Source organism: Polypterus senegalus, chromosome 11 (genome assembly GCF_016835505.1).
Source record: "Polypterus senegalus isolate Bchr_013 chromosome 11, ASM1683550v1, whole genome shotgun sequence".
Lineage (NCBI taxonomy): Eukaryota > Metazoa > Chordata > Cladistia > Polypteriformes > Polypteridae > Polypterus > Polypterus senegalus.
This window is the reverse complement of record NC_053164.1, coordinates 162,805,980-162,820,170: the sequence shown is the minus strand read 5'-3', so window position 1 is coordinate 162,820,170 and position 14,191 is coordinate 162,805,980. Positions and strand designations below refer to the sequence as shown.

General features: G+C 37.2%; 1 protein-coding gene across 4 annotated transcripts in view; it reads left to right on the top strand.

The window, feature by feature from the left end:
* The window catches only part of eps8a (epidermal growth factor receptor pathway substrate 8a), a 402,686-nt gene that overhangs the window by 180,113 nt on the left and 208,382 nt on the right, over positions 1-14,191 (top strand). For all 4 annotated transcript variants that reach the window (XM_039769996.1, XM_039769994.1, XM_039769997.1 and 1 more), the window contains exon 3: positions 6,084-6,160. In XM_039769996.1, the coding sequence (XP_039625930.1) occupies positions 6,084-6,160 (77 nt within the window). The remainder of the gene's footprint in view (positions 1-6,083; positions 6,161-14,191) is intronic.

Sequence of the window (14,191 nt, the reverse complement as noted above, 5' to 3'; positions counted from 1 at the left end):
ACTTCATCCAACTCACTCCAAAAATCTTCTTTCTCACCAATTGCACACCCAACTTGCAGTGCATATGCACTAACAACATTCATCATCACACCTCTAATTTCCAAAGTACTTATTAATCACTATCAATCCTGATTTAACAAGATTCAGTGCTCCACCTTTAATTTTCTTTTGAGTGCCAGCAGCAGCAGTAAACATTGTGCTTGTTGCTCTACTGCTTTATCGTAGATATCGCTCAGGGACAGTGGTCAGACATTCCTTGGAATACATAAGACATAGCTTGTACATAAGCCAACAGCCCTTTCTGCAGAGAATTAATGGAGTCCTAGGTTGTCCATTGTTGTGCTCTGCCATCTAAACTCAGGGTTTAAGTATCAGATAGTAGTCCTTAAGTTGTATATCTTTCAGTTCTTATGATACTATCATTGTAGTCCATTTGGTGGGCACCTTGTAAGCATGAATACCTTAATGAATATGGTTGCTGCCCATTTGGAAGGATGTTTAGAGCCACATAAGATCTTTCAAAGTATGTTAACAGCAGATGACCTCAACCGGTAAACTGGGTGGTTTACTTCAGCCTATGCTTACATCAGACCTGACAGCTGCTTTTGATACAATTGATCATGATATTCTTCTTCACCGTCTGCAATACACCCTTGGACTTTCAGGAACTGTTCAAAATTGGTTTACATCTTATTTGACCGGTAGAACTGAGTATGTCGCACTTGACAGCGCAAAATCTCACACCCATAATGTTACCTGTGGTGTTCCACAGGGCTCTGTGTTGGGCCCCATCCTTTTCAACATTTATATGCTCCCCCTTGGAAGTGTCATTAGCAGACATGGTTTTTCTTTTCATTTTTATGCCGATGACACTCAGCTTTATCTTAGGACTACTCCCACCTCCTCTACTGCTCCTCTGCCAACATCTGCACTGACTATTTGTTTGGAGGAAATAGAGGCATGGATGAGGCTCAACTTTCTTCAGCTAAACAGATCTAAAACAGAAGCCATTTTAGTTGGCACACCACACTAGCTTCGTTCCACTACCATCACCAGTATCACCTTCTCTGGAAAAAAGATACCTCTTTCTACATTTGTTACAAACTTGGGTGTTAAAATGGATTCTCAACTAACTTTTGACACCCACATTAAACATCTCTGTAAGTCATCTTTTCACCATCTCAGGAACATTGCTAAACTCCGTCCAACAATTACCCTGGCAGATGCAGAGAGGCTTGTCCATGTCTTTGTCTCGTCCAGGCTGGATTACTGTAATGCGCTCCTCATTGGGATTCCTGGCAAGAGTATCCAGAGACTCCAGTACATTCAGAACAGCGCTGCCAGGATCCTGATGAGGGTGCGAAAGCATGACCACATCACTCCTATCTTGAAAACCCTTCACTGGCTCCATGTACCACTTAGAATTGAGTACAAGGTTTCCCTCCTTACCCATCAGTGCATTTATGGATCTGCTCCCCTGTATTTACAGGAACTCCTTATCCCTCATACTTCCTCACGCACCCTCCGCTCTGTGCATACCAACACTCCAAGTTCCTAGAACTAAACTTAGCAGTATGGGTGATAGAGCCTTTTCTTCGGTGGCGCCAAGGCTGTGGAATTCCCTCCCCGACTACTTGAGAGCCCCACAGTCGATTGATGCCTTCAAATGAAGCCTAAAAACTTATCTTTTTAGAAAGGCTTTCTGTTAAATTATTTCTATAGATTTTTTTGTTTGTTAATTTTATTCTTCTTTTGTAGCACTTTGAGATTGTTAAATATAAAGCACAATATAAATAAAATCTATTATTATTATTATGATTTATATTCAAACTTATTTCCACAGTGATGTATTAGATACAGCATATACATTTTACCAAGTTAACACTAATTTAATGTCATCATATCATTGTCAAGTCTTTTTAAAGATGGCAGTCTTAACTCCTTAAATGCCACCTCATAAATCATACCTAAAGTACTGTGTACTAAAATTTGACAAAAAATTTGTACAGTGTATAATTCACGTTTTGAAAGTTCACCTAAATCTGGGGCAGGCAATAAAGCTACCATTGTCCATATAAATGTGGGAGAGTTTTTGAGTTGGTGCAACAAGACTAAATTGAAACGAACCTAAAACAGAATAATTGGCAAATGGCAGAAAAGTACAGATTTAAGCATTCCCACATAATTGTTTCAGGACTTCTGTCACTGAGTCTGAATGTAATCTTTGTCATGAGCTTCACAGATTTATGGCAAGGGCACCAAGATGCAGCACAAACATTTGCACCCTTGAACAACTGAAAAAAAAGTAATGTAGTCTGAGTCATCTCTCACCCTGTTTTCTACTTCCACATGAGTTGGTTTAGTGAAATTCAAAGGATGCCTTTAGTCCATATTGTGCTTTACCAGCTATAAAACGTGGTGTGGTATCAGTAATGATACAGGCAGTTATGTTGTGGGAGTCATTGAATAATGGTCAAAGAATATAAGGCCATTTTACAGAATCGGGTACACACTTTGCTAATGTTATTCAGGTTATTTCATAAAATCCAGGATAAAGTCAAATGCATTTCATACTCTCGGCAGTCACAAGATCTGAACATCATTTAACTTTTATGGGAGATTCTTCAGTGCATAGTATGAAGTAGATTTCTATGTCCTTCATCAACAGAGCAACTAGACGCTTTTCTTCCTGATTAATGATATGTTATCTTGCTAAACACAGTAGAGAACTTGTATGACATTACTCCAAAAAGAAATAAAACTGTTTTTAAGGCAAAAGGAAGACCCTCCTGTTAGTAGGTCTGTGATATTAAAATGTTAGATTCTGCCACTATTTTGTCTACCTTGTGCTTACAACAAAAGCATTGATGATGAGACCTTTCTGAAAAAACTTGATAATTAGTATTTTTATATATCATTGTTTTATGTTTTAAAAAAGAAAAACCAAAAAACCTTAAGAATGAAAAAAGAAATATGCTGCTTGCGTACATGTTCCATTCTTGACCCAATGAAGTTCAAAATTTACATTAGCCAAAAATAATAGAGTACTAGGTACACATTTGTCTTATTAATTTTATACATTAAAAAAAAATCACATTTTCTGGGTAAAATCCCCGTTATTGGGGGAATATGAAGGTTCACAAATTCTGAATTTGAAGGACATGCTTGAAACTAAAGATTAAAAACATTCCGAAGAAATTAAGTGGAAAATAATATAAATGATTAAATTTGGAAAATGGAGCAAATTAAAAAAGTGTTTGGGTGGAACCTCAGCTATGGGATTCGGGAGGCAAGACTGGACTGATTGTGCACCAGTCAACTACGTCAAGAGCTATTTGAGTGTGTGTATGTATGTATGTATGTATATGTGTGTACAGTATATATATATATATATATATATATATATATACTAGCAAAACACCCGCGCCATGGAGGAGAAGTAGTGTTTAAAGAAGCAATGAAAAGAAAAGGAAACATTTTGAAAATAACGTAACCTGATTGTCAATGTAATTGTTTTGTCACTGTTGTGAGTGATGAGTGTTGTTGTCATATATATATATATTTACACACACATACATAAACATATATATATATATATATACATATCTATACACACACACATATATATAAACATATATATACATATACATACATATCTACATATATACACAACAGCTATTTCAGTATCAGTGCAATACGCTGTTTGTTAAAGCGGTTGACTCCGCTCTTACGTGCAATAACAAATCAAATCATTCAGTTGTCTTTGCTCATATGTCATTTTAGAGCTGGACGCCTGGCATCTTTTTGGCCACAGGTTCGTTTCTGTTTGGTGTGAGGTTCTGTGTTGTGGAGATTCTCAGGATGGATTGCAGGTGCTCATCAGTGAGGCGACTCCTGTGTGCTGTTTTGTTAGTCTTTATCACTGAGAAGAGCTTCTCACACAGATATGTGCTACCAAACATGCACAAGGTTCGAGCCGCATGTAGACGGACTTTTTTTGTTCATCAAAGTCACCAAAGCGCCGTGCAAACTCAGTGCGCAGTGCGCTCAGTTTATCAGCAAAGTGCGTTTTGGGAACACCGTGAGTGACGACTTGGTTTAACAGTACTTGGCAACAGGGAAAGTGGGGCAAGGTGAACTGGTGCATTTGTGTCTCCCATAAAAGCAGCTTCACTTGAAATCACTTTGTGATTGTGCACGGGTTAAAACATCCGCTGAAGTGTCAGATTCTTATTTAATTATGCTGTTTTCTGTATCTTCTGAATTGCATTCAGGTTACCCTGATGCAAGGCAGCTGAAGCGCTGCATTATGGGATCTGTAGTTTATTGTGTTACCAGCGCTTCATATACCGGGCTTTAATAACAATAATACAGTATATAAAATGATCTCGGGGCGGATATAATTACACACGGGCGGATGTGGCCCGCGACCCTTGAGTTTGACACATATGGACTAAATAGAACTTGAAAAGATATGTTTTTCAAATGTGATCGCAATTCAGATAGAGTTGGCACTACAGCCTGCATGCCTCAATGAGTCATCCTCCTCGCTCTTACTTTTTACCGTTCATCTAATGAATACACTGAGTATGGCTTTACCAAAACAATCATTGATGGCGAATAAAGTATCCATTATTCGAGTATGTAGATCGGTATATATATATATATATATATATATATATATATACCCGCGTATGCAGCGAGAAGTAGTGTGTTAAAAAGGTAGAAAAAGAAAAGGGAACATTTTAAAAATAACGTAACATGACTGTCAATATACAGTATTTGTTTTGTGAGTGTTACTGAGTGTTGCTGTCATCAAGGATTTGATTATCATTATTTCTTTCAATCAGGTTCGTATTTGTAGGATGTGTTGTGTTCAAGTTACATTCCGTGTTTGTCAATCGTTGTAAAGATGACAGGTTTCATTCATCGATTCGTTTCTTACTGCATCAATAAACAGCTCGTCTTCTTCTTTATCTGAGACCTGACACACTGCATGCACGGGTTTTTACACTGTCTTCCTTTAGCGGGACATTGACTTTTTCCACGTGTGCTTTGTTTCCGCAGTAGCTGGATTTATGAATATGCTTATCAGGCGCTTCATATTTTTTGCTGCCTTTTCAATTGTGTAATTCGGTTTTTGTTCAGCGCTCTTTGGAACTGTTGCCTTTTATCTGTGCACTGCGTCAGTTCACGTGAGCCGCTCGGTGTACTTGCATCGAAGGTTCCCAGCTGTGCTGGTGCCATCTCGTGCTATGTCCGTGGCTGTATTTAATGTTACCTTAGTCCTGGCACTTAAAACTTTCTCTCGCAGTTTCGCTGAGTTTGTGTCAAACACCACCCTGACCATCTCATCTTCCTCTCCATAAGCACAGTCCTTCACCCGTGAATATTTACCCGTGGCAGTTTGCTATTGGATTGCGCTGACGGACGGCCTTATATGGGCAGGCACTAAATTACAAACGCCAGCGGCAGCCTGTCTATGAACTTAATTTAAAGTGTAGGTTTACATCGTTCTTTATTTCCGAAGTAGCAGAACTCATGAATATGGTTGTATATGTCACTCGCTTCTTATTGTTTCGCTGCCTTCTCAATTATATAATGCATGTTTTCTTCAGCGCTTTTTTGAGGTCTTCCTGGTTTTCTATGTACTGCGTGATTACGTGGGAGGCGTGATGATGTCACACGAAACTCCGCCCCGGCGTTGAAGCTCATCTCCATTACAGTAAATGGAGAAAAACTGCTTCCAGTTATGACCATTACGCGTAGAATTTCGATATAAAACCTGCCCAACTTTTGTAAGGAAGCTGTAAGGAATGAACCTGCCAAATTTCAGCCTTCCACTCACACGGGAAGTTGGAGAATTAGTGATGAGTGAGTGAGTGAGTGAGTGAGTGAGTGAGTGAGGGCTTTGCCTTTTATTAGTATAGATATATATATATATACAGGTATATATATGTGTGTGCGTGTGTGTGTATATAAGGTATAACATTTCTCAGTAGTTACAGTCGCAAAAAACATTTTTCCCGTATGTATGTTAAACCTCTGTTTACAAACTATATTTTTTGCTCTCTTTCCTTTAGTGGTCATGATTCTAAGTCACCAGCACATGCGGAAAAAGATGGCAGATCTTCAAAGACTAATGCAGTGCTTCTGTATGGTAGGTTGTATTTTTAATGTTTAGCACATTTTATATTTCTTTTATTAAGTCCTAGTAGTTTAAGGTTTAGAGAAATAGAGAAATTTTGCATCAAAGAAAATTTGTAGAATGGTAATGATAATCTCAATAGTTCAGTAATAATATTAAAATGTTATAACATGTATAGAGTGCACCACATAACATGCAACTTGATTGCTGATAGACCAGTGAGGGTTGAGTGGCACATGCCCCCCTCCTCTTCCTCATTATATATATATATAACATCTCCTGGTCTGCATAGTTCCATTTGCGTAACATTAATCATATTCGCCCCTCCCTCACTCCCCACACCCCTGCTATCCTTGTTCATAGCCTTGTCACTTCTCGTCTGGATTATTGCAGTTCCTTTTTCTTTGGTCTTTCTCACATATCTCTTTATAAGCTACAACTGGTCCAGAATTCAGCTGCCTGCATTATTGCTAGAACCCCCTCTATTCACCATATCACTCCCGTTTTACAGCAGCTTCATTGGCTTCCAGTTCAGTTCCGAATTCAATTCAAAATTCTCCTACTAACTTTTAAGGCTATCCACAGCCTTGCCTCTCCATATCTGTCTGACCTTCCATGTTGCCATTCCCTCCCGTACTCTTAGATCCTCTTCCTCCATCCACTTGGCTAGCCCCTTCGTCCGTCATACCATTACCGTCATACCATACCAGTTTTGGAACTCACTACCATCTGAGCTTAGAAATATTATATCATTTTCACTTTTCAAATCTAAACTTAAAACTCATTTGTTTAAGACTGCTTTTTCTCTTTGATTACAATTGCTCTGTCTGATTTTGACTTTTGTATTTTACTTTTGTTTATAATCTGTATTTTGTCTATTGTTCGGTGTCCTTGAGTGTTTAGAAAGGCGCCCTCAAATAAATAAAATTTCTTCTTCTTCTTCTTCATGTACTGTATATGTATACAGGTAAAATTCCATTACAATCAACTTCCTGGGACATAAAAAATATTTTGTTGTAATGAAAATTTTGTTGCAGTGAGATTCTATATTTGTAGCTATAGTGCTTTCTTGAACTTGCATCCAGTTTTCTGAAATCATTTTCAATAGCTTCTTTCACGTTTATTTTAATCTTCTCCTGTCTACAAGTTATGCTGATGAAAATTTTTCCCAGCATTTTCTTGCGATAATACACTTTCAGGGTGCGAATGATGCCCAAATCCAATGGCTGAAGTACTGCTGTACAATTGGGTGAGAGGAATTCAACGCAAATATTATCTAAATGCGGAAGCATGTTGTGGGCAGCACAGTTATCAATCATAAGCCGAATCACCTTGTCGTCTTCATATTGTGAGGTTTCTGAACTCTTTTGGGTTTTACTTGAATGAGTTCTGCATTAATAGGAATGTTTCTTGAACGAGCATCTCTGAACCACATAAAAACTGCTTTTTCGATGTCTTCAAATGCAGCAGTTAAAAAACATTTGCACCCCGAGATTTTTTTTTCCTTTTTAGCTAGGTCTTTAAAGAAAGTTGACAGTGTCGATGGGGAAATTCTGAATTCACTGGCAACGTCTTTTTTTTTTGCCACAATTGAGAGCTGCAAAAATGTAATGTTTTTTTTCCTAATATGAACTGTTATCGTTTTTTCGTGTCTGCCGTTTCTCTACGAGAGTGAAAATGAGTTAAATTCTAATGGATGTTTTTTAAATGTTGATGAGCAATAAGCAAAAGGTATCACTCAAAACCGCAGGAAACAAAAGGGGCAAAAAAAACCCATATTTATGTGTATCTGTATATGTGTATATATGTGTATATGTATATATGTGTATATATATATGTATGTATGTATGTTTATATATGTACTGTATATGCATATGTGTATATGTGTATATATGTGTTTATATATAATATATGTATGTATGCAGTGCATCCGAAAAGTATTCACAGAGCATCACTTTTTCCACATTTTGTTATGTTACAGCCTTATTCCAAAATGGATTACATTCATTTTTCTCCCTCAGAATTCTACACACAACACCCCATAATGACAATGTGAGAAACGTTTACCTGAGGTTTTTGCAAATTTATTAAAATAAAAAAACTGAGAAATCCCATGTACATAAGTATTCACAGCCTTTGCTCAATACTTTGTCGATGCACCTTTGGCAGCAATTACAGCCTCAAGTCTTTTTGAATATGATGCCACAAGATTGGCACACCTGTTCTTGGCCAGTTTCACCCATTCCTCTTTGCAGCACCTGTCAAGCTCCATCAGGTTGGATGGGAAGCGTCGGTGCAGAGCCATTTTAAGATCTCTCCACAGATGTTCAATCGGATTCAAGTCTGGGCTCTGGCTGGGCCCCTCAAGGATATTCACAGAGTTGTCCTGAAGCTACTCCTTTGTTATCTTGGCTGTGTGCTTAGGGTCGTTGTCCTGCTGAAAGACGAACCGTCGCCCCAGTCTGAGGCCAGGAACGCTCTGGAGCAGGTTTTCATCCAGGATATCTCTGTACATTGCTGCAGTCATCTTTCCCTTTATCCTGACTAGTCTCCCAGTTCCTGCCGCTGAAAAACATCCCCACAGCATGATACAGCCACCACCATGCTTCATTGTAGGGATGGTATTGGCCTGGTGATGAGCGGTGCCTGGTTTCCTCAAACGTGACGCCTGGCATTCACACCAAAGAGTTTAATCTTTGTCTCATCAGACCAGAGAATTTTGTTTCTCATGGTCTGAGTGTCCTTCTGGTGCCTTTTGGCAAACTCCAGGCGGGCTGCTATGTGCCTTTTACTAAGGAGTGGCTTCCATCTGGCCACTCTACCGTACAGGCCTGATTGGTGGATTGCTGCAGAGATGGTTGTCCTTTAGGAAGGTTCTCCTCTCTCCACAGAGGACCTCTGGAGCTCTGACAGAGTGACCATCGGGTTCTTGGTCACCTCCCTGACTAAGGCCCTTCTCCCCCGATCGCTCATTTTAGATGGCTGGCCAGCTGTAGGAAGAGTCCTGGTGGTTTCGAACTTCTTCCACTTACGGATGATGGAGACCACTGTGATCATTGGGACCTTCAAAGCAACAGAATTTTTTTGTAACCTTCCCCAGATTTGTGCCTCGAGACAATTCCTTTGACTTCATGCTTGGTTTGTGCTCTGAAATGAACTGTCAGCTGTGGGACCTTATATAGACAGGTGTGTGCCTTTCCAAATCATGTCCAATCAACTGAATTTACCACAGGTGGACTCCAAGTAAACATCTCAAGGATGATCAGGGGAAACAGGATGCATCTGAGCTCAATTTTGAGCTTCATGGCAAAGGCTGTGAATACTTATGTACATTTGATTTCTCAATTTTTTATTTTTAATAAATTTGCAAAAATCTCAAGTAAACTTTTTATACGTTGTCATTATGGGGTGTTGTGTGTAGAATTCTGAGGAAAAAAAATGAATTTAATCTATTTCGGAATAAGGCTGTAACATAACAAAATGTCGAAAAACAGTGTCCGGATGCACTGTATATGGAATGTTACATAGTTTATTGTCAAATAATGCAAAGAGTACGTGACACGTGTTTCTTCCTCATTTGGGCTCATCAGGCGTACACACTCTTCTGCTCCCCTCTTGGGGAATTGACGTCAGCATCAGAGACCTAGCCCCTTTACGCTGCAGAACGGCGTGCAGTTCGTTTATTTGACAGCCTGTATGTCTAGAGTAATTGCATTCATTGCATTCGTAGTCTGAGCTTTCAACACCTGCCAACGGTCTTCATCAGAGTATAATGCTTAGACTTACAAGAAACAAACTTCAAAAAGAATCGCAACATGTATACAGGAACACCGCAACTCCGTCAGAAAAAAGGACCCATTATCATATATATATATATATATATATATATATATATATATATATATATATATATATATATATATATATATATACATATATATATATATATATATATACATATATATATATATATATACATATATATATATATATATATATATATATATACATATATATATATATATATATATATATATACATATATATATATATATATATATATATATATATATATATATATATATATATAGATATATATATATATACATATATATATATTATATATATAGATATATATTTATATATATATATATATATATTATATATTATATATATTTATATATATATATATATATATATATATATATATATATATATATATATATATATATATATATGTGTATATATGTATATATATATATATATATATATATATATATATATATATATACTAGAATACCATACCATGCAGAAGTAGTGTGTTAAAGAAGTTATGAAAAAGAAAAGCAAACATTTTAAAAATAGCGTTAAGATGATTGTTAATGTAATTGTTTTGTCATTGATGAGTGTTGCTGGCATATAATATATATGTATATGTGTGTATGTGTATATATATATATATATATATATATATATATATATATATATATATATATATATATATACACATACTGTATATACACACACACATATATATATACATACTGTATATACAACATATACATATCTACATATATACTGTATATACACATATATATACAAATGTACATATATATATCTACATATATATATATTAGGGGTGGGACTTGATTAAAAAATTAATCCAATTAATTAGAGGCTGTGTAAGAATTAATCTTGATTAATCGTATGTAATCGCACACGTAAATTTGCCCCAAATCGCAAATGCTTTTTTTTTTTTATTTAAAACGGTTTTAGTGGGCGACAGAATCAAATAATAGACATGGACATGAATATTGTAAACTGAAGCTGTTTTAATTTCTGAAAAAAAAAAAGCCTTTAAACTGCATTTGAATTCAAAACAGAAACAAAAATATCATCCCTGGTTAAAATTGGGCAGACTTAAAAATAAAGTGGTAGTTTAAGTACTTTAAGTACATTTGCAGAATAGTATTGTCTTTAAATAATAATAACCAAAATTTCACCATAAAGTGCAGTTTTTCTTCTTAAAAAAATAAGTCAGAAACATAAAAGGTAATTTGACCAGCTTACTCTTTAAACTCTGAGTAACATTAGCCAAAATTATTTTGTACATTAGGCTAAAACAGTGTGATCATTGAACATTTTGTAATTAGATGTATTTAGAATTACTAACGGTCACGGAAGTCCAATGATCCCTAGTAAGAGCCACAAAGTCCGCTTTTTGTAATGCATCTAATTTTGCTTGCTTTTCAGTGTGCACAAAACCATGCTTTTATCAAGGCTTCACTCGGGAAGTCGAAATGATCAGTCGTAGGAACGCGCTTTATTCCGACTCTGACATTTTTGTAGCTGTGATGTGTTCATCAGTGTAATGGATGTACCAGGAAATCATGAATTGACAAAAGTTCCCGTTTGCTTGGAATTGAAAGTGTGATTAAATGCGTTATTTTTTAAAGCGTTATGGAGTACATGCATAGAAGCTTCTCAGCTGTGTTTGTGCGAAGAAAGGGAAAATTTTAAAAATAACGTAACATGATTCTGCGTTAACCTAATATTTTTCATACGTCCCAAAACCAAGGAGATGCTGAAGGTAAAATGAATCGGGTAGTGCGCGTACATAGTCAGTACATCCCCTCTCGGGAATCGAACCTCGAATGTCGGCGTTAGAGGCGAAGACTCTACAATTGCGCCACAGCGTGTGGCTTGTCTATGCTAAAGTATGTATTGTAGATCGGGGTATAGAAGTAGAAGTTATGAAAAAGAAAAGGGAACATTTTAAAAATAACGTAACATGATTGTCAATATACAGTAATTGTTTTGTGAGTGTTATTGAATGTTGCTGACATCAAGGAATTGATTATCGTTATTTCTTTCAATCAGGCTCGTATTTGTAGGATGTGTTCAAGTTACATTCCGTGTTTGTCAATCGTTGTAAAGATAAGAGGTTTCATTCATCGATTAGTTCCTTACTGCATCAATAAACAGCTCGTCTTCCTTTTTATCTGTGATGTGACAAACTGCATGCACGGGTTTTTTTTTTTTTTTTTACACTGTCTTCCTTTAGCAGGACATTCACTTTTTCCACCGTATATGTATATATATATATATATATATATATATATATGAATATGTAGGTGTATATATATATATATGTGTATATGTATGTATGTGTATATATGTATGTATATATATATATATATATTTATATATATATATATATATATATGTATATCTATACTAATAAAAGGCAAAGCCCTCACTCACTCACTCACTCACTGACTCATCACTAATTCTCCAACTTCCCGTGTGGGTGTAAGGCTGAAATTTGGCAGGTTCGTTCCTTACAGCGTCCTTACAAAAGTTGGGCAGGTTTTATATCGAAATTCTACGCGTAATGGTCATAACTGGAAGCAGTTTTTCTCCATTTACTGTAATGGAGATGAGCTTAAACGCCGTGGGGGCGGAGTTTCGTGTGACATCATCATGCCTTCACGTAATCACGCAGTACATAGAAAACCAGGAAGATCTCCAAAAAGCGCTGAAGAAAGCATGCATTATATAATTTAGAAGGCAGCGAAACAATAAGAAGCGAGCGAGTGACATATACAACCATATTCATGAGTTCTGCTACTTCGGAAACAAAGCACGATGTAAACCTACACTTTAAATTAAGTTCATAGACAGGCTGCCGCTGGCATTTGTAATTTAGTGCCTGCCCATATAAGGCCGTCCGTCAGCGGCAATCCAATAGCAAACTAAATATTCACGGGTTAAGGACTGTGCTTATGCAGACGAAGATGAGATGGTCAGGGTGGTGTTTGGTACAAACTCAGCGAAACTGCGAGAGAAAGTTTTAAGTGCCGGGTCTTAGCTGACATTACACGAGATGGCACCAGTACAGCTGGTAAAAACGGTAAAGAAGTAAGAGCGAGGGGAGGATGACTTATTGAGGCATGCAGGCTGTAGTGCGCGTCAACTCTATCTGAATTGCGCGATCACATTTGAAAAAATATATCTTTTCAAGTTCTATTTAGTCCTAATGTGTCAAACTCAAGGGCCGCGGGCCACATCCGGCCGGCGTGTAATTATATCCGGCCCGCGAGATCATTTTATATACTGTATTATTGTTATTAAAGCCCGGGTATATGAAGCGCTGGTAACACAATAAACTACAGATCCCATAATGCAGCGCTTCAGCTGCCTTGCAGAACACTTACCGCGTTAATCAAGTCTACCTTATGATGCTGCAAGTTATTGTGAAGCTAGCTCACACGATGCTGAAGAGAAAAGTTGATTCTGAAAATAGAGCCTTTAAAAACCGATGGGAGGCTGAGTATATGTTTACTGAACCCGTGTGTCTCATTTGTGGAGCTAATGTGGCTGTAATTACAGAATTTAATCTAAGACGGCACTATGAGACAAAACATCAGGGAGTTCTGTGTTGTGGAGATTCTCAGGATGGATTGCAGGTGCTCATCAGTGAGGCTGAAAGACCTGAATGCAATGCAGAAGATACAGAAAGCAGAAGAATTAAATAACAATCTGACACTTCAGCGGACGTTTTTACCCGTGCACAATCACAAAGTGATTTCAAGTGAAGTTGCTTTTATGGGAGACACAAATGCACCAGTGCAACTTTCCCTGTTGCCAAGTAATGTTAAACCAAGTCGTCACTACGGTGTTCCCAAATACGCACTTTGCTGATAAACCGAGCGCACTGAGTTTGCACGGCGCTTAAAGTCCGTCTACATGCGGCTCGAACCTTGTGCATGTTTGGTAGCACATATCTGTGTGAGAAGCTCTTCTCAGTGATAAAGAATAACAAAACAGCACACAGGAGTCGCCTCACTGATGAGCACCTGCAATCCATCCTGAGAATCTCCACAACACAGAACCTCACACCAAACATAAACAAACCTGTTGCCAAAAATAGATGCCAGACATCCAGTTCTAAACTGACATATGAGCAAAGACAACTTAATGATTTGATTTGTTATTGCTGAAAGGAACACATTTTATTTATATTTTCAGGTTTTGTTATGC